Source organism: Dermochelys coriacea, chromosome 24 (genome assembly GCF_009764565.3).
Source record: "Dermochelys coriacea isolate rDerCor1 chromosome 24, rDerCor1.pri.v4, whole genome shotgun sequence".
Classification (NCBI taxonomy): Eukaryota; Metazoa; Chordata; order Testudines; family Dermochelyidae; genus Dermochelys; species Dermochelys coriacea.
This window is the reverse complement of record NC_050091.1, coordinates 3,690,608-3,709,193: the sequence shown is the minus strand read 5'-3', so window position 1 is coordinate 3,709,193 and position 18,586 is coordinate 3,690,608. Positions and strand designations below refer to the sequence as shown.

At 55.7% G+C, this 18,586-nt stretch overlaps 1 protein-coding gene across 1 annotated transcript in view; it reads left to right on the top strand.

Annotated features, from left to right (window-relative positions):
• Window positions 1-11,442, top strand: part of INSRR (insulin receptor related receptor) — a 38,544-nt gene extending 27,102 nt beyond the window's left edge. Inside the window, 12 exon segments of the mRNA XM_043502274.1 lie at window positions 1-113; window positions 781-917; window positions 1,994-2,036; window positions 2,039-2,155; window positions 2,968-3,076; window positions 5,059-5,129; window positions 5,895-6,124; window positions 7,394-7,504; window positions 8,457-8,616; window positions 9,163-9,292; window positions 10,314-10,448; window positions 11,081-11,442. Of these exon segments, the coding sequence (XP_043358209.1) occupies window positions 1-113; window positions 781-917; window positions 1,994-2,036; window positions 2,039-2,155; window positions 2,968-3,076; window positions 5,059-5,129; window positions 5,895-6,124; window positions 7,394-7,504; window positions 8,457-8,616; window positions 9,163-9,292; window positions 10,314-10,448; window positions 11,081-11,405 (1,681 nt within the window). The 3' untranslated portion in view covers window positions 11,406-11,442.
• Window positions 11,443-18,586: the final 7,144 nt, after the last annotated feature.

Sequence of the window (18,586 nt, the reverse complement as noted above, 5' to 3'; positions counted from 1 at the left end):
TCTCCAGTGGCGTCACTTCACCGAGTACCGCATCGACATCCACGCCTGCAACCATGCCGCCCACACGTAGCTGCGCGCGGCCACTTTGTCTTTGCCCGGAACTATGCCTGAGAGTATGTACTGGCCCGAGGGACGGGGGGACACAGGAACCCTCCATCTTGTGCTAGCGGGGACTGAGGCAGAGCAAGGCATGGCCACTCCCCTCTCTGGACACTTGCTTGAGATCCAGGCTTCCAGGATACCACAAGTTCAATGAGTTTCCTGGTCTTAACCCAGAACCCCTGGGGATCGCAGTTTGGATCCACCAGCCTGATCTCAAGTGTGGCCCAGGGATGGGGTGGCTGGGGGGCTGCGGGTCGGGATTGAGGGGCACTGACAGAGTTGTGGGTCTAGGTTTACTTGGTTCTGCCACAGGATCTGGTGCCCTTCTCAAGGCCCCTTCCAACCCAGGATTTCTGTGATTCTATGGGGGTCCCAGAGCTGAGGTAGCAGGGCGAGCAGTGGATCAGAGGGCAGGGCATGGAGCAGTGTGTTTGCTGGGTTAGCGCATTTCAGCCTGGCCCAGCCCCTCCACTCCCCACCTGCTGCGGGCCCCTGTTGGGGTGAACTGGGAGCTCTCTGCTTTTCTCTTCTTTGTTCTGGTGGGTTTGGTGGCGAGGCGGGGGGCCAGGGCTGAGCTGCACTGGGGACCCGCACACACTGCAGCGCTTAGATGCCCCCATCCCACACTGCTCCCTGTGCTGAGCGAACCTCTTGGCCTCTCCTGCTTTGCTCCTCTAGTGGAAGCGGATAACATCCCCGGCAACATCACCTGGGAGCCGGCCAGCAAGAACAGCGTCTTGCTGCGCTGGCAGGAACCCAAGAACCCCAACGGGCTCATCCTCAAATACGAGATCAAGTACAGCCGGGAAAACGAGGTGACAAGACCAGTTCCCCCTGTCCCCCCGAGCCTGCTTGGCCCATGGCACCTGCCTGCCCTGCCCCGGGATAGGAGCCCCCGCCCACACCAGCACTCATGGCATGTTCCTGTCCTCGCCACAGCCTGCTGTGGGTGCTGCTCCCGTAGCCCCAGCCACAGCGACATGTGCAAGGCAGCTCTGGGGGTGCCCGGTTTGAGCCCTGGGGCTGGCTAAGCTGGCAGCCGGTGTCTGGGCACAGCCCAGCCATGGCTCAGTTCCAGCCCATCCTCTGGCTAGCGGCTCTGTCACTGGCGTGTGCTGGGTGTCTCCAGAGCTGAGTAGAGAAGGGCAGTGTGGTGTGAAGTAGTGGACTAGGCCCTCAGCAAGGGCTCAGGACACCTGGGTTCCATTCAGGGCAACTGCACTTGCATGGCCCCACAGTGCTCCAGCAAGGGCTCCCACTTCAGGCTCCCAGCTGTGGCCTCTCTTGGCTGGAGACCCGCGTCTCTTTCCCTCCTGAGCATTTCTGGGCCGCAGAGTCCCCTGTCTATCTTGCGATATTGTCTGCAAGAGACAGACAGCCGGAGACAGCCTGCTCCATGTCTCTCCTCATGCACAGTGCCCGGCGTCCTCGCCGCCCGTCAGCTGCCACCCGGCCCTTTCTTAGCAAGCGCGTTTACCTGTAAGGGGAAAGCATTACAAAGCAAACATTTAAAGATCCTAGCCGCACGCTAACCAGCTCACCCCCACGCCTCTCCCTTCCGGTGGAGTTACAGACAGACCCACAGGAATACAGAAACATTTGCCTTTTTAATACAAGGCACCCATCAAACACTTAAACCCTGCGTGGGACTCAGGACACCTGGGTTCTTTCCTTTCTACCCTTGTGCAAGTCCCTCGCCCTCCCTGAACTTTCTCCCTCTCCTCCCAACGGTTTCTTTTCAGCCTGTGAGCTCTCGGAGGCAGGCCTGGGCCCTGCTCTAGGTGCTATTGTAATACACCTAAAAATAAACCCAGGGCTGTTCAGCACAGATGTCCTGGCGACTGGCCCCGAGTCCACAGGAACATCCATGTCTCTCTCCCCATCCCAGGAGGTCCCGACCGTGGTGTGTGTCTCTCGCCACCGCTACGCCAAATACGGGGTGTCCACCTTGCCCTCCTACAGCCGGGGAATTACTCTGCCAAGGTCCGGGCCACCTCGCTGGCCGGGAACGGGTCGTGGACTGGACTCATCAAATTTTACATCCTTGGCCCGGGTATGTATCTGGGGTGTTGCAGTTCCACTCTAACCAGCAGGGGGCTGGCTGGGGAGGGAGCTCCCAATGGGGAGCGGTGCAGTGCGGAGCTGGGGATGGGGGGAAATTGCTGGCTACTCCTCTCCCTAGACTCTGCTGCCCGAGGGGCAGGGGGTAGGCCTGCTGGCGTGGGAGAGCCACAGTCCGTATGGAAGCCCTGCCTGTGCAGGAGACCACAGTTCCTTCCCGTCACAGGTGGATTAAGAACATAAGAATGGCCAGACTGGGTCAGACCAAAGGACCATCTAGCCCAGTGTCCTGTCTTCTGACAGCAGCCAATGCCAGGTGCCCCAGGGAATGAACGGAACAAGTCATCATCAAGGGATCCATCCCCTGTTGCCCGTTCCCAGCTTCTGGCAACAGAGGCTAGGGACACTATCCCTGCCCATCCTGGCTAATAGCCATTGATGGATCTATCCTCCATGAACTTATCTAGTTCTTTTTTGAACCCTGTTCTAGTCTTGGCCTTCACAACATCCTCTGGCAAGGAGTTCCACAGGTTGACTGTGCTTTGGGTGAATAAATACTTCCTTTTGTTTGTTTTTAAACCTGCTGCCTATTCATTTCATTGGGTGACCCCTAGTCCTTGTGTGAGGAGAAGGAGTAAATAACACTTCCTGATTTACTTTCGCCACACCAGTCATGGCCCCTGGCGTAGGAGAGGGCCCACTGGGCCATGCTCTCTGTGCCCACGTCCCAGCAGGAGAGGGGTAGCTCTGATGCTAGCGTCTCAATGATGGGCATGTTTATTCCTCCCCTTCTTCCCCATGCAGCCGAGGAGGAGTCCGGCGGCTTCTACGTGCTGCTGACCGTCATGCCCATCGTTCTCATGGTGGTGATCAGCTGCCTGGTTGTCTTAGTCTTCTTCTACTATAAGAGAAGGTAGGTAATGCTGCTTGGTGTGGGGGAAGGCTGGGAGTGTGGGACCCCACTGGCTCTGGGCTTGGAGCCAGTCATCTCCAGGACCTGGCTATGGAATCTCATTGGCTGTTGCCACTTCTCTGGTTCTAAGTCCCAGGGAGGAGCAGCGCAAAGGAGCCGGGACCCAGCCAGGAGAGATTCCCCCACCCAGTGTCATCCCACCCCCGGGTGCAGGGGGGGACATGGCTGGAAGGGGCTGCGCCCCAGCTGTGGGATGCTCCTTTGTATTTAGGGCAGATCCTGAGTCCCTTAGGCTGGCTCAGGATTCAGGGGGCACAAAGCCACCTCTATTCCCATCTCCTGCCAGGCTGGGCCTCCAGACAGGGGATGCCCGGCAAGACCTGAGTCTCTGTTTCCAGCGTGTGGCGAATACTTGCCAGCATTTTGCACAGCGGCCTGCAGTGAGGTTTCTTGAGCTGTCCAGGGGAAGATGTTCCATTCCCAGGAATACAGGAAGAGCAAATGGAACCCCCCCCACCCCACACACACACCCCTTCATCCCCCTGCCCAAGTGCAGGACCGGAGGCACTGGGATTCCAGGGCCCCAGTGTTTGAAAACCTTATGGTCATGTCTAGGACTAGGGTAATATGCCTGGAAACAGGCTTTGTTCTGTGCTTCAAAAGCTGCCAGAACCTAACCAGACCAGCTGTGTATCCAGTAACTCAGCCTGGTGTGTTGTGTATATTCACTAAATAACAATGGCTCTTTACAGATGAGGTCAAATTTGCTTAAAAGACATGGGGTTTTTTGGGGGGGTGACGGGAATTGGGGGAGATGGCAGCAGACAGAGGACCAGAATTAGAGGACCCCGTTTGCAATCATTGGCTTTCACTCTTCCCCCGTTTCCCCACCTGCCTCAGCAGTGATTCCCCCCTCCAAATCTTTCATGCACCCAAGGCCCGGGAGTACGTGACAGCAACTCTCAGATCCCAGCCCAGATAGGGCGCCATCTCCCTCAAGTTTATTTGCTTGCCCGAGTCAGAACAGGAAAACACCAGCTGCTGAGCCTTAGATTGCATCAGTTTTCAGAAAATAACCACCCTGCAGATTCAGAGGAACCCTCAGCCATCCAGACACGGCTGGCATGGCCCCTGTCATGGCTGGTGGGAGTGGACAGCAGCCTGGCTTGAATAGGCCAGGCTGCTCCATGCTTGTGCTGCAAACCAGAGGCATCTCTGCCTGTGAATGGGAGAGCTGAGATCTGGGTATGTATTTTGATGGCCCTGGGTCTCTATGTAGCCCAAAGGGGCCAGATCCCTTCCTGTCTTTGGTCCTGATTCTTATCTACACAAAGGCCCCTGCAGTGTAAAAGGGGTATCAAGTATCACTGACTCCTGCTTCCAGAGCCCTGTGTGCTACTAAAACGGGGCATGCAGTGACCTTGGTGTCAATGAGAATTGGGATCTTCTGGCTGCATTTTGACTGGATTTGAATTTTCAGTGTTTGCATTTTCCCTGGTAGCTGCAACTTCCCCTTCTGAACTTGCAGGAGCGTTTTACAAACTGCTCCGAAATTCAGTCCTGTTGGAACACAGGCCTGGCACCTGCTGGGGTTCCTTGCATCTTGAACAGGGCCTTCTGGTGCCTGGAAGGACCAGATCCCCCTTGTGCAGTCACTTGCACCAGTGCATCACCTTCTGGATGTTGTAGCTCTGTATACCGTCGCTGCCCTGTGGTAAACGACCATGCCAGGCACAAAACAATGGATAATCGGCTCCTTCTGCACATCCGCTGAGAACAGTAGCTCCAGAATTGCCGGCCCTGGGCCATATCTTAAGAGGTGCAGAGCTGCCGGGGCTTGGGGTGTGGATGAGTTATGGCAGGCCCCCGTTGTGCTGGGGAATTCTCCAGGAGCTTGCTTGGCTTGGAATGACTTGCTGCCTTCGCTGGACATTGTTGGAGTGCGGCACTTATTTTTGTCCTGCTTTTTCCCCCCCTCATAGGAACAATGACGGATACCCCAGCGGCACGCTCTATGCTTCGGTCAATCCAGAATACTTCAGCACCTCGGACAGTACGTACGGTGCTCTCCAGAGAGGTGCTGGGATGTGGGCAGCTTCCAAGCAATAGCCATTACTGGTTTCAGCTTCGAGGGGCCACTAAATGATACAGCCACTTTATGGATGGGGGAAATTGAGGCACAGAAAGGAATAGGGTCGCAGGAATAGAAATAGGCAGTTTATGTCAGTGCTGCCCCTCCTGTGTTTGAACTACTGGACCCCGGGGCCTTGCTTAATCTCTCAGCACAAGATAGGAGTCTTATTGTCAAGGCCTCTGAGGCTGCGTCTTTGGCCCCAATCCTGCACTTGGATGCATTCTTGGAGTAGCTAGAGCCAGGCTGTAATGAGTCCGCTCCACAGAGGTGCTGAGCACCTGCTGCTCCTAGCCATTTTGGTGGCAGCTGTGGGTGGCCAGGATCAGGCTGTCAGTGAGTCACTCCCACCGCAGGACACATGGCTGGGTAGCTGTACATATAGGGTTCCCGTGGGCATGTGAATGTAGCCTTTTAAACCACCAGCCATTTTTCTTGTCTCAGAGTCACCTATAGGGTTAATCCCATCCCCATAACCATTAGCTTGGCCCGTGCAGAAAAACCCCACACTGGGGGGCCCAGCCAGGATAGAACCTGCAGCACTAACAGATCGAGCTAAAGGAGCAGCTCCCTCAGCTTGTAGCAGTAGTAGACTTTGATTTTCTTCTGTGGCTCAGCCACTAGAGGGAGCCATGAAGCTCCCTGTGGTAGCATTGGCATAATCCTGGCCTGTGTCTTCCTTGTCAGTGTACATCCCGGATGAGTGGGAGGTGTCGCGGGATAAGATCACTGTGATCCGGGAGCTCGGGCAGGGATCCTTTGGGATGGTCTATGAAGGGATTGCCCAGGGCATTGAGAAAGAGGACGAAGAGACGAAGGTGGCCTTGAAGACTGTCAACGAGCTGGCCACCATGAGGGAGCGGATTGAATTCCTGAATGAGGCCTCGGTCATGAAGGCGTTTAAGTGTCACCACGTGGTATGTGTGGATCCGGTGGGGAGGAGACAGGGGGATGGATTCTAACAAGGGCTGGTCGTGGTAGGGTCTCTATCTCAGACCAAGACTGGATGCCTTTCTACAGGACATGCGCTAGCTCAGTCATAAGCTATGGACTTGGTGTAGGAATCACTGGGTGAGGGTCTCTGACCTGTGCTAAGCAGGAGATCAGATGATCAGAATGGAACCTATTAATTAAAAATATTGTGGCCATTTTTGGACTCTTTCCCTGTTGGCTTTTGTTTTTCTTTCATCAAAATTTAACGTTTTGAAATCTTGAAAGGAATTTGACCAGCTCCTTGAAAAACGGGAGAATTCCCTGAAATGGTGTCTCACATCTTCCCCCTCAAAATTAAAATTTTCAAGCAAAATGTTTACATGAAATTTGAAAAATTTGGACCAGCTCCCATTTTAGCTTAATGTGAGAGTTGGGTGAGAAATATACTTTTCCACCTGTGAAAAATGTTAACTCAAATGAAACAGTTTCGGTTGAAGATTTTCTTGAATTTTCCCCCTTTCTTTTAGGTTTTCATCAAAAAGCCCAAAACTGAAAAGTTTCAGCTGAAAACAGGAAAATTTATGATTTTCAAGGTTTTTTTTTTAATGAAAACCTGAAAAATTTAGTTGAAAATAGACATTTTCCTGCAGAAATTTCTATTTAAACAAAAAAAAAGCCATTTTCTCTTGATTATGGAATATTTTCAACCAACTCCACTCTCCCATTTAGCTCCCATCCCAGACAGACCCCATCACTTTCCTTACGGGAGCTTTGGTGGAGCTAATGTTTGTTTGCCATGCCCAGCCAGATCACTGGGCCATCTCTTTGGCTGCCTTATCTGCTGATATATCCGGCCAGACCATTTAGCTTGATATCCTGACTCTTGTCCTTGTGGAACAAAGCAGTCGTCCATCCAATGGGGGTCCTGCCCCACAAGACAGCCCAATGGTCTATCCAATCAGGTATCCAGCCCCACAGAATAGCCCCAGGGTTTGTCCAGTCAGGGGTCTTGCTCCACAAGACAAACCAGGGGCCCATGTGCTCCACTATTGCACCAGCTGCTGTATGAGAACAGATTCTTGGCCCATCTAGTTCGGTAACAGGTCTGCTGCCGAACGGGACCAGAGCAGCGATCTGGCTAGCATCAGATCTTGCCTCCTGCCCAGACAGGATCAGACCAGTGGCCCCTCTAGTCTGGTTGCCCTTCCCTGCTTTGGAGCTGCTTTTCTTTTCCTGTCTGGCCTTGGCCGTAGGTCCGTCTCCTCGGTGTGGTGTCCCAGGGCCAGCCAGCCCTGGTCATTATGGAGCTGATGACCCGAGGGGACTTGAAGAGTTACCTCCGCTCTCTCAGACCGGACGCAGAGGTGGGTAGCTCGCTGGGGCCGGGCCATGTGCTGTTCGGCTGCCCGGGGCCTGGAAGGCAGGAGCCGGCCGGGGCGGGAGGAGATGAGACCCAAACTCAGGCTGACGCCCTGTCTCTCCTGGGAAGTGGCCAGTCAGTTTATTGATGGGTGGGGAGGGAATGTTAGGGCAGGAGGAAGGTGCTTATTCTCCGGGAACTGAGGGGGTTTGTCTGGGTGGAGCTGACATCCCTGGCTACAGATGTTCTGCATGCACAGAGCAGGGACTGCCTGCGTAGCCACAGGGGAAGGTTCCCCTCTTTGCCACTGGTCAGAGCCCCCCAGGCCTGATATGGAGGGGCCACGTCCAGATTCCATGGCCCACTGATTCTCTGTCATCATCCGTCCCTATACTGTCTGTCTGTACATCTGTCCATCCATCCCTATATACTCTATATCTATATCCGTCCATTCATCCCTATATACTCTATATCTATATGCCTCCATCCATCCCCATACTGTCCATTCGTCCATCCATCCCTACACATTCTGTATGTCTATCTATGTCCCTATCTGTCCCACTGCCAACCTCCTTAGCTATCCCGTAGGTGATTTAGAATTAGCTTGGAAGAAGATACGCCCCACATTTGGGAGAGGGGATTGGAAGCTCTCTGGGGCAGGGAACATCTCTTTGCGCTGTGTTTGTTCAGCATCTCGCACCACAGGGGCCTGTGCCATGACTGGCTGCTCACCACGCCCACAGTACAGATAATACAAAAATAATTTAGGTCCCAGCTAGGTTGGGTCTCCCGAGCCCATGAAATTCAGACATGGAACTGTCAGGACTCTGGTCCCACGGTTCCATCCACAGAAAGTGTCCACGGATGTTGATGGAGGGACTTGTGTACCTACCCCTGGGCCTGCCCCTCAGTAGCCACATGCCCTTCATCCCCCTCCATTTTGATGTGTCACTCAGAACAACCCTGGCCTGCCCCCCCCGTCACTCAAGGACATGATCCAGATGGCAGGGGAGATTGCCGACGGCATGGCCTACCTCAACGCCAAGAAATTTGTGCACCGGGACCTCGCTGCCCGCAACTGCATGGTGTCGGAGGACTTCACGGTGAAGATTGGAGGTGGGTGATGGACATCTCAGTCCCAGGCTGGCCTGGACTCTATCAGCCCCCGCTGACCTTGCAGGATCAGCCCCTCACTTTATAAACTCCTGTGCAGGTGGACATTGCATATAAATTTTTCTGGCCCAAAAGGCTTGGAGTCAGGCCATCACTGAGCAGTGTCCACCTCTGCTTCGGGCCACTTGGCACCTGGCTTGCAAAGGGGCTGTGTCCCACTGGAGATGTGGGTGAACGCTCAGCGTTTCTGAGCATCAGCCCCTGTGTTGTTGGTTTCTCCTCCATGCATAGAAGACAGAGCTTTTTCTGTGCTCAGCACACAGGACAAGGGGCTTGGACTCTTGGGTTCTTTTTCTAGCATGACTGCTGACTTGGGCAAGTTGCAAAATGGAGCAGGCTGTTGGGGTGTCAGTCCCCTGTCTCCTCATGCCACAGGGGTGGAAGGCACCATGTAGACACCAGTGTTACTAGCAGAGAGCTCAGCGCTAACCAGGATGGATGGTCCTGGTGAGTGACCTCTTTTCTCCTTGGCTCCTCCTTCCTTGAAAGATTTCGGCATGACCAGAGACATCTACGAGACGGATTATTACCGGAAAGGAGGCAAGGGGCTGCTTCCTGTCCGCTGGATGTCCCCAGAAGCCCTGAAGGACGGGATCTTCAACACCCACTCTGACGTCTGGTAGGTGTTCGAGGACCATCGGGACTGATTTGGCCTGTCCAGTATCCCGCTCCCAACAGCAGTGTCATGGAGTCCCCGGGCGATGCTCTGGAACTGCTCCACACGAAGCCAGGCAGGACTCTGGGGAAGTCTCCTTTCTGTGAGCAGCCTGTCTGCAGGACACACAGCTCACCCAGCTTCCACCTTCCTGGGTCTGACCTCAGAGCGTTCAGCATCCTTTGCCCCTCCATGCACTTCCCACAGCGAGTCCACCCAGGCGGGGCTCGGGGGAAGCCAGAGGATCCTGCACCCCAACTTCACAGTCAGACGTGACTCTCAGCCAGCCACTAAAACAGAAGGTTTATTAAATGACAGGAACACGGTCTAACACAGAGCTTGTAGGTATAGAGAACAGGACCCCTCAGCTGGGTCCATTTTGAGGGACAGTGAGCCAGACAACCACATCTGCACTTCACTCCATGTCCCCAGCCAGCCCCAAACTGAAACCCTCTCCAGCCCCTCCTCCTCTGGGCTTTGTCCCTTTCCCCGGGCCAGGAGTTCACCTGATTCCTTTGTTCTCCAACCCCTTGAGCTCTCACCTTGCAGGGGGGAAGGGCCCAGGCCATCAGTGGCCAGGAAACAGGGTGTCGGCCATTCTCTGTGTCCAGACTCCTGCATGCAGCTGCCCTCTAGGGCTCTGCAACAATCATACACCCTTCTCCCACCACCTAGAGACTTAAGAACTGCCTAGGGGAAACTGAGGCACCCCCACACTATTCAGAGGAAACATTAACAACGGTCCCGCTTCGTCACAAGCAGACAGTACCTGATGCATCGGAGGAAGATGAGATCCTCCCATAATGCACCTGGCTGACTGAGCAATGCTGGATGGGACATCATAATGATGTGACCAGCATATGAGGGCTCTGGTTTGGTGATTTCTGGTGAGGGTGCGGGGAACCCCGCCTCAATGGGTACGCTCTTGCTGCAGCTCTCGGGTGGAGGCGGGAGGCTGATCCGAGCTGTCCCTGTGTCCTGGCAGGTCGTTTGGGGTGGTGCTCTGGGAAATCGCCACGCTGGCCGAACAGCCCTACCAGGGCTTGTCCAACGAGCAGGTGCTGCGCTTTGTGATGGACAATGGCATCCTGGAGAGGCCTGAGAACTGCCCGGAGAAACTGTAAGTCACTCCCATGCCCCTGAACTCCCTGCCTAGGGAAGGAGGCCAGGGAAGAGCCCCCCTCCATGGATGCGTCTGTGTCTGGGGGGCCTTGGCTCAGTTTCCCCTGCCCGTCCTACCCTGGGCTTTAAGCGTAAGGATGGGGTCCAGACATCATTCCACTCCGTCTGGGTCTAACACCGGTGGCCAGCTCACGTGAATAGTGCCCATCACCATCACCACTAGCCTAGATGGTGACCTTCCCAGGAGTCTCTAGATAAGACCCAAAGCCGGGGGAGAGCACAGTACTGTGGGCCTCAATTGGCTTCGCCCTGCTCAGTGGAGAACATGAGCCAGGCCTGGCCATGCTTCCTAGCAGGACGGACGCCGCCAGCACAGGCTGGTCCCCCAGCCAGCAGCCTCAGCAGAGGGGCCAAGGGCTGAATGGGAGACCCAGCTCGCCCCTGGGGCACTCCTGCAGGGGACACAGGCAGGGCAGTGTGTGGGGACTATTCTGGGGGTGGATGTCCTTAGCCCCTAGGGCACTAAGTCGGGTTCCTGTCCCCGGCTTGAATGCCGGGCGAGGAAGGGCTGCTCCTCCAGCTGGCTGGATCCAACTGAAACCCATCTGCCTCCTTTCTCCCTCCCCACAGCCACGAGCTGATGAGCTGGTGCTGGCAGCAGAACCCCCGCCAGCGCCCCTGCTTCACCCAGCTACTGGAGAGCATCAAGGACGACATGAACCCCAGCTTCCGCAACCTCTCCTTCTTCTACAGCGCTGGGAACAAGCGCCGGGGCTCCTGCCAGCCCTCGGATGTGGAGATGGACAACCTGCTGGAGGAGGAGCCGCCCTCCACCCTGGCTGCCCTACACCTCCCTCTTGCCACCAACGACTGCCCCGGGCCTGCCCTCGCCCCACAGAAAGACCAGAGCTATCCCAGGAACTGCTGTCACTTGAATGGGGCGCCGTGCCTCTGAGAGCCGGGGAGCTCCAGGCCATGGCTACTTCCAAAGCCTTCATTGCAAACAAGACCCCGTAGCTATTATCTGTTCCATAAGGACCATGTAATGGACCGTCTGGTTCCACCACTGACCTCCCTGGAGGTCCAGGTTCCCAGGGATCCCCAGCACTGATACCCCTTCCATTCATCGCAGCACTGGGATTGGATCTGATCCGCATGAGCAGCTGGTTGTCATCCCTCCTAGCGGGGGAAAGGCCCCCAACTGCACCCTAGGAGTCCATTTGGGTCCCCTGCCTCCTGGATGCCAGGGCTTCTCGCAGGCTTTGAGAGGGATGGCAGAGCGAGAAGCTGATTAACGATTTGGGGGAGATGGTGACTGGGCCTTTGAATTGCAGCCGAGAGTGTCTGGGCAAAGGGGAAACCCGGGGCGCTCCACAAGCACAGAGCCTGCTCCGTCAGCAACGCTTTTGATGGATGCCTAAACCGGACACTCCTGTCGCTGACGGGCAAAGCCATTGGGGCGAGCAATGTACTGAGACAGCTCCTTGGCTAGAAAACAATGTCCCACTTCTTGGGGCCCAGACAGCAGAGTGCTGGGCTGTTCCCTGGACACGGGGGTCTTTTCCCCTTCGGTGGGAAATGCAGGCAAGCGGTTGCTCTTGTGGGGTGTGTGGGGCATGCGGAGCCTCACCTCTTGTCCTTTGTTTTTTTCTCTTGGTTCTCGTTCGAGTTGTTCGGGGGTGGGGGGTTGAAGGCACTTGGGGATGTTTTCTCCCCTTCCGGCCAAGGCACAGACAGATCCTTAGCTGGGTGAAATTGTCGCTGCCCCGCTGCACTCAACAATTCCAGCTGGGGAGGTAGGGCGGGGGGGGGGGGGGTGCTGGGCGCTCCAGGTCTCTACCAGCTCCATGGCTGCTGGCTGCTGGGAGCGGTGGCCTCTGGCTTGGAGCCGGCGATGGCTGGAGGTGGATCCCTGAGACTTGGGCAAGGCTGAGGGTGTGCGGCCTGGCATGCTCAGACACTAACGATGCTTCCAGTCCCCGGGACGCACACACCGAGCCAGGCCTCAGCCGGCGTAACCGGACACAGCTCCGTCACCTTCAGGGCAGCCACGGCATTTTCCACCGGCTGGGGGGGCTCCCAACGGTGACCTGTTTGCTGTCAAATCCCTCCTTCCTTTTTGCCAGGGGAGGAGAAGTTGCATCTTCTGGCTCCCAAGGATGCACGTTCGTTCTCCGGGCTGGTCCTAGATGGGGGTTGGAGGCACTCTCAGTCTTATCCCGAGGTGTCTTTCTGAAACCCACCTCGGGACGGTCTATGTTGCAGCCAAGCTCTAGCGAAGGTCAGTAGCTGCTGGCTCCCCCAGATAGAGATCTGCATGGGCAGCAGTGTCCTCTGGGCTGATGGGGGTCGGCAGGCAGATGGGCTGAAAGCCTCCAGATGTTGTTGTTCTTATTTATTATCTGTTGTGAGTGGCGCCTGGGAGCCCCAGTCACGGCCCAGGACCCCATGGTGCTAGGTGCTGTACAAACACACACCAAAAAGATGGTCCCTGCCCTCCGAAGCAGGAAATTTAGATGGCTAGAGGAAATTTTTCCTCTCCAGGCTGCTGATGAGGGGTAAGATTTTCCCAGTCCCACTGAGTCCATTCCCCTTGGAGGCCGGTAGTGCAGGGACTTTAAGGATGGGAAGGGAAAGGATCCTTGGACCACCCTAGTGCGAAGCAATTCCTCTCCCTCCTTGTCCAATCCTTGTGCTTGGTTGCTGGAAGTCACCCCTACTGCCACCCAGGTCCATGGGAGTTTTGCCTGTGGGATGGCTGGGAGGACTAGCCCCTGAGGTTCAGATGTTCAAGTCCTTCATTCCCCTAATCTCCCCCCCCCCCAATAACCTGTCTCACCAGTCCTAAGGTGTTTGTTGCTTTTCACCAACCTCCCTCCACGCTCCTTGACATCTTTTTTGTATCAAGGAGATGAAAACTCGGCCCCTTGTCCTGGCTGGCTACCTGCCAGTGCCAGCTAACTGGGGCTCTGTTCCCCTGGGGACATCAGCGAGGGCTTTGCACAGGATATGGGCAGTATCATTCCTGGTTTCAGCATGAGTCCCATGAGATTTGGTGTTTCTCCTAAAACTCCAGCTGCTGGAGTCATATGATGATGTGAGAATCTCAGGTTTAATTTTTTTTTAAAAAAGAAGTTTCTGTCTCTCATGGTTGTGAAGAAAATCTTGGAAACTTGACCCCTAAAGGCTCAGAAAGCAGATGGCAAAGGAAAAGAACCCAAGATTGATTTAAAAAAAATCTCATGATTCCCAAGCCAGCCTCAGTAATTTTTGGGGCCTCCCTCATGCTGTCTGAACTCCTGAAGTGGGGGTGTTGTGCCACAGGGCTGGGAAGTCGGACGCTCATTTTGCCATGAAAACTTCACTGCTGAGAGGTTTGAGGTTTCTCCAGCCATTGTATTTCATGCCATGAAAGTGTTTGTTAATGACAGAGCCTTCCTCCACAGCGGTCCCTGTTGCTGAATAATCTCCAGTCCCCCGATAGTGGTTCCACTACCCTCTTTCAGATCCCCGGTGGGAGATCTGCGAGGACAGAGGTTTACTGATCCTTTTTTTTTTTTAAACATACAAAGATGATTTTTCCCCCCCTCTTTTTGTTTCCTGGAGGGAAAGGAAAAAGAAGAAAATGGAAGGTTTTAAACCTGTGTTGGGGTAATGTGGCTGCGGGCGGAAAAGCCCCAGCCGAAGCTGGAGTGAAAGCAGGATTGGTCTGGTGAAGATTTGAAGCTGAGTGGTTATGGAACGCCGAACATCTCCCTAGCCCTTTTCATCAGTAGATCTCAAAGCTCTTTACAAAGGAGGGGGCAGCCCCATTAGCCCCATTGTACAGATGGGGAAACTGAGGCACGGGGAGGCCAAAGGTCACCCAGCAGAGCCAGGAATTGAGCCCTGATCTCCTGCCCCCTCCATCCGCTTGGCGGCACCGCTTAAAATCTTCAAGCGCTGGGCCAAGCCATGTTCTCAGTGACACACCTGCAAACTCAGTGACTTTGGTGGGCGTGGCCACAACACGTTTGGTGTGTTATTTGTTGGAGCTGGCTTCTACAAGGGACTTCGGAGAAGCCACTGCAGCAACTACACAGAGAAATCCAAATAAAGGAGATTGTAAAGCTCCATGGTTTCTTTTAGTCATTGCTCACGCGCATCTGGGCGCCATTGGTGGCAACTTGGTTCCTGCCATTTAGCCGGCCCCCAGCAGGGCTCGAGCGAGGGTCCATTGACAGTGTTCTGTTGAAAGTATGTGTGGAGCTCGTTTGCCAGGCGTTGTTTTAGCCAGCCTAGGACATAAAGCCAGGGACGCTCCAGGATTAAAAGCAGCCGGCTCTCCAGCTTGAGCTACTGGCTCTGTAGCTGGGGCTCTGACAGTCCCATATCTGTGGATGGGGCAGGAGTGTGTGTAACACATGCTGGCCAGTGGGTTACATAAGCGGTGGTAGTAGGTTGTTATCCTCTGTATGGACTAGCTGCTGAAGTTTGCAGTGACATACACCATTGTTTTGCTGATACAGACTAACTCGGCTACCATTCTGAAAGCTGTCAACGTTCAAGCAGGTTCCTTGGGTTTTATATTCAGAGCCTGGGGTCAAAGCCAGATTGGTTTGTTGACTGGACTGATGCTGTGACTGGCTCTGATGGGTGACAATCAAAACACACAACGGGTTGGGAACCGACACAAAGTGACAAGCCAGGGGCGTTGAGGCCTCGGTTATCAGCACCACAATCTTCACTGGGGTAACCTACAGTGTGTGTGTTGTGCTCTACCAGCTGGCCTGCTCGAGGAGGACAGTCTACTACTGCTGCCAGCGAGGTGCATCGCTCCTTTAGCTCAAGAGTTAGAGAACTGTGTGTGGGTACCACAGGTTGTCTGGAAACCCAGCCCTGCTGTTGGAAGAGGAGAGAGAGGGAGCGAGCCGAGCCGAACACCGTCCCTGAGCATTAATCCCTTGGGCCCAGTTCACCAGAGGGACAGGGAGGATAAGGGATCTACTATGGGTTGTGGCAGAGAGCTGTGGTGATGCTAGGCAGAAGCAGATGAAGCAATTGCTTAGGGTCCCAGGCAGCTCCAGGGGTGGGGTGGGGGGGCCGATTTAGTGTTACCCCCAAAACGCTGTTCATTTGATTTAACACAGCCTTTTTAACCGGTGGGGCAGCATGCGCTGTCTTGCTCTGGTTTGTGGAAATAGTGCAATTAGTATTTTTAGGGGATGAGTGAGACATAATATGGGGGGGCAAAATATTCCTGTTTAGGGCCCCCAGTGGGCTAGCACCGCCTCTGGCAGCACGTTGGGTTCGCAGAGCTGGGCAAGTCAGGGACTGCAACACTTGGATTCCTTCACTGCCCCCCCCCCAGCTTCCAGCCCTCGTCCACCACTCTCAGCCCATTGCCAGACCTCGCCTGAGTCCCCCCTGGTATGGGGGGGGCGTGTGATGGAAACCGAGATGGGACCACGGAGAAGAGAGATGGGAGTGCATGGCCTGCAAGCCGCAGAGTGCGTGAGACACAGACATGCAGTGACTGAGCACAGCCTGGGACCAGCACCGGATGCATCCCCAGGCCTCTGATCAGCTCTCTGGGTAGTAGCTTAGCTGGGGCTAAATTGGTTTCATGCTGGCTCTAGAGATCAGCTCCTGGACATGAGGCAACCAGCTCCCTCTTGGGGCTCCAGCCCCGCATGGCAAAGTCAGAGCCACAAGAGGCTGCAGTGTTGTCCATGGACCCTGCCTTGAACCTGGCATCAGGCTTCGTTTTCCAGGGAGGGAAGGACAAAGACAAATTGAACCAACTCTACTGGAAATATCCCTCGCTGCCTACGAAAAGCCTCCAGCCTCTGGCAGGGCTTGAACGGGGGAACTTCTGCACCAGAGCACAGACCTCTGGGCCATTGTGGAGCAACTCCGGCAGCTAGCAGCAGTAGTAGGCTGTTATCGCCTAGCCAGCAGGCCAGTCAGCAAAGGAGGCCATGATGCACTCAGCGAATGGGTTATGGTAGCAGAGCGTGAGATTTTTGCAGATGCTAATCTGGCCCTGAAATTGAACGTTGGGAGAAGGTCCAGCCACCTCCAGGCAGAGCGAGGATGGGAGCAAAGGATGTGGGTGGCACGGCGTTCGCTCTGGGATAGTCCGCCAAGCAGAAAACAGTGATCAGCGTCTCCCCCAGCAGCATGGTCCCCAGTAGCAGGCCGGGCGGATGTCCCCTGCCCCACTGCTGGGTTAAGGTTTGGGTGGCACTTGGGAGTTGCCAGGCTCTGCGGGCCAAACCCTGATCCCCACCCGCAGTCCACTGTAACCCCAGTGCCTCCAAAAGCTGGTGGATCTGCACAGCCATGGACCCGCCCCAGCCCTGACCTAGCTCCCCAACTCCCTGCAGCTGCTGTGCCCCATTGCCCCAGCAGTGACCTAGCTCCCAGCACAGAAAGGCAGCTGCCTCTGGGGTGGGGCATGGCAGCTGTTTACCAGCCGTGCAGTGGCGCTTTAGGACAGGAAGTGAAGAATGCTGTATCCGTTTGAAAAGGGAGCAATGGGATGCTTTTTGAGCTGCGGAGGAGTCAAGTCTGGGTTTGGCAAAGCCACGGGGAGGGTGTGAAACAGGAGGCCAGACCCATTGGCTGTTCAAAGCCTCCTTCATGGAGGGGCAGGGGCGGATGTGTCCCAGAGGGTCTCCAGGACGGAGTAGTACTTGTCTGGGCCCAGGTGATGGCAGAGAAGCAGTTAGCTGGACCCTGAGAGCTCAATTAGCTACCTCGGCACACCTGGGGAGTGGGTGGGGGGTGGCTGCTTCTTTGTCAAGAGAGGGGGAAGCCATGGAGGAGGGGGAAGCTTCTGCAGGCCCCTTCTGAGAGGGGAGAGGCAGCTGGATCAGGAAGGATGGAGCCGGAGGGCCTGAAACCAGCAGAAGTGAGAGAGGCCAGGGGGTTTGGTGGCTCTGTTAGCTTTGGGGGGCTGCCCCTTTGCGTTAATGCTGGGGGTGGGTATGGTGTCCAGGGACACAGTTAAAGCCAGCAGGTTGCATGTAGTAAGGTGTCTTCCCAGGGCATTGGTGCAGCAGGAGCAGGCTCTGACATGGGGCTGAGTATTTTCAGATGACCCCAGGCACTAGGGCAGGGCTGGGCAGCCCTGGGCGTGGTGCCCCCTATGGGGCAGTGGGAAAGTTTTGCCCTTAGGGCAGAGGCACATTGGCTGGGTGGCAGGGGTGGGCAGTGACCAGTGCAAAGCTCCTACTGGCCCCATGTGGCTGCAGGGATGTGGGCATGGAGGCAGAGTAAGGGGCCATGATGGGGCCCTGGTGGCCGGCAGGCACTGGGCCAGGCAGAGAGGGCTGGGTGGTTTGTTAACTCTGAAACTTAATGGGGTTTTTCATAAGTGTCAGCGCCGGAAGCTGTTTCAGGCCAATCATCTTGGCATAAACGTGGGGACAGGGTGACAGTGGGAGGAGCCTGGGATGGGTGGGTGGAGCATCTGACAGAGAGAGAAAATTACTAGGGCTGTTGAAGGGGGGGAGCGGGACACATACTGTTCACTGAAGGCCAGAACTCGGCCCTCTGATGGATCCAAGGGTCTGGGTGCAATGCCAGTAGCCAGCTAGGGCTCAAGGTCACACAGTCAGGCTTGGAACGGAACCCAGGTGTCCTTCCTCCCAGTCCCTTTCTCCAGCTACTAAGCCACTTTCCCCTCTCAGAGCTGTGAATGGAACCCAGGAGTCCTGACTAGCCCAGCTGGTCACCATGAGTGTCTGAAAAGCCTGCGCTCTTCCTCCGTAGCAGTGCCCAGGGCAGCACGAGGAGAGCCAAGCTGTCGCAGAGGGACCAGCCATGTCTGCAGGCCCCCGCCCAGGTTAGTGGCTGAGCTGGGGCTGGATGCCGGCTCGACTCCTCACCCTGCTGCCCTGGGGGTCACAGAGGTGCTCTGCACCTGCATGCCCCGGGGTGGGGGGGCAGAGCTGCCAGACTGGGCCCTTTTGGCACAGGGCAGCCCCAGGCCAGCCTCCCACCTCCCCCTGCACTGGCTGGCACGGCAGGCTGGGAGCGTGTGTGCAGGGATTGCCTGGCTTAAAGGCAGGGAGGAGCCTGCATCTCCCCAGCAGGACCCCCTCCTGGGATGCAGTGTAACTGATGCCCTGGCGCTGCCCCCTGGATGGA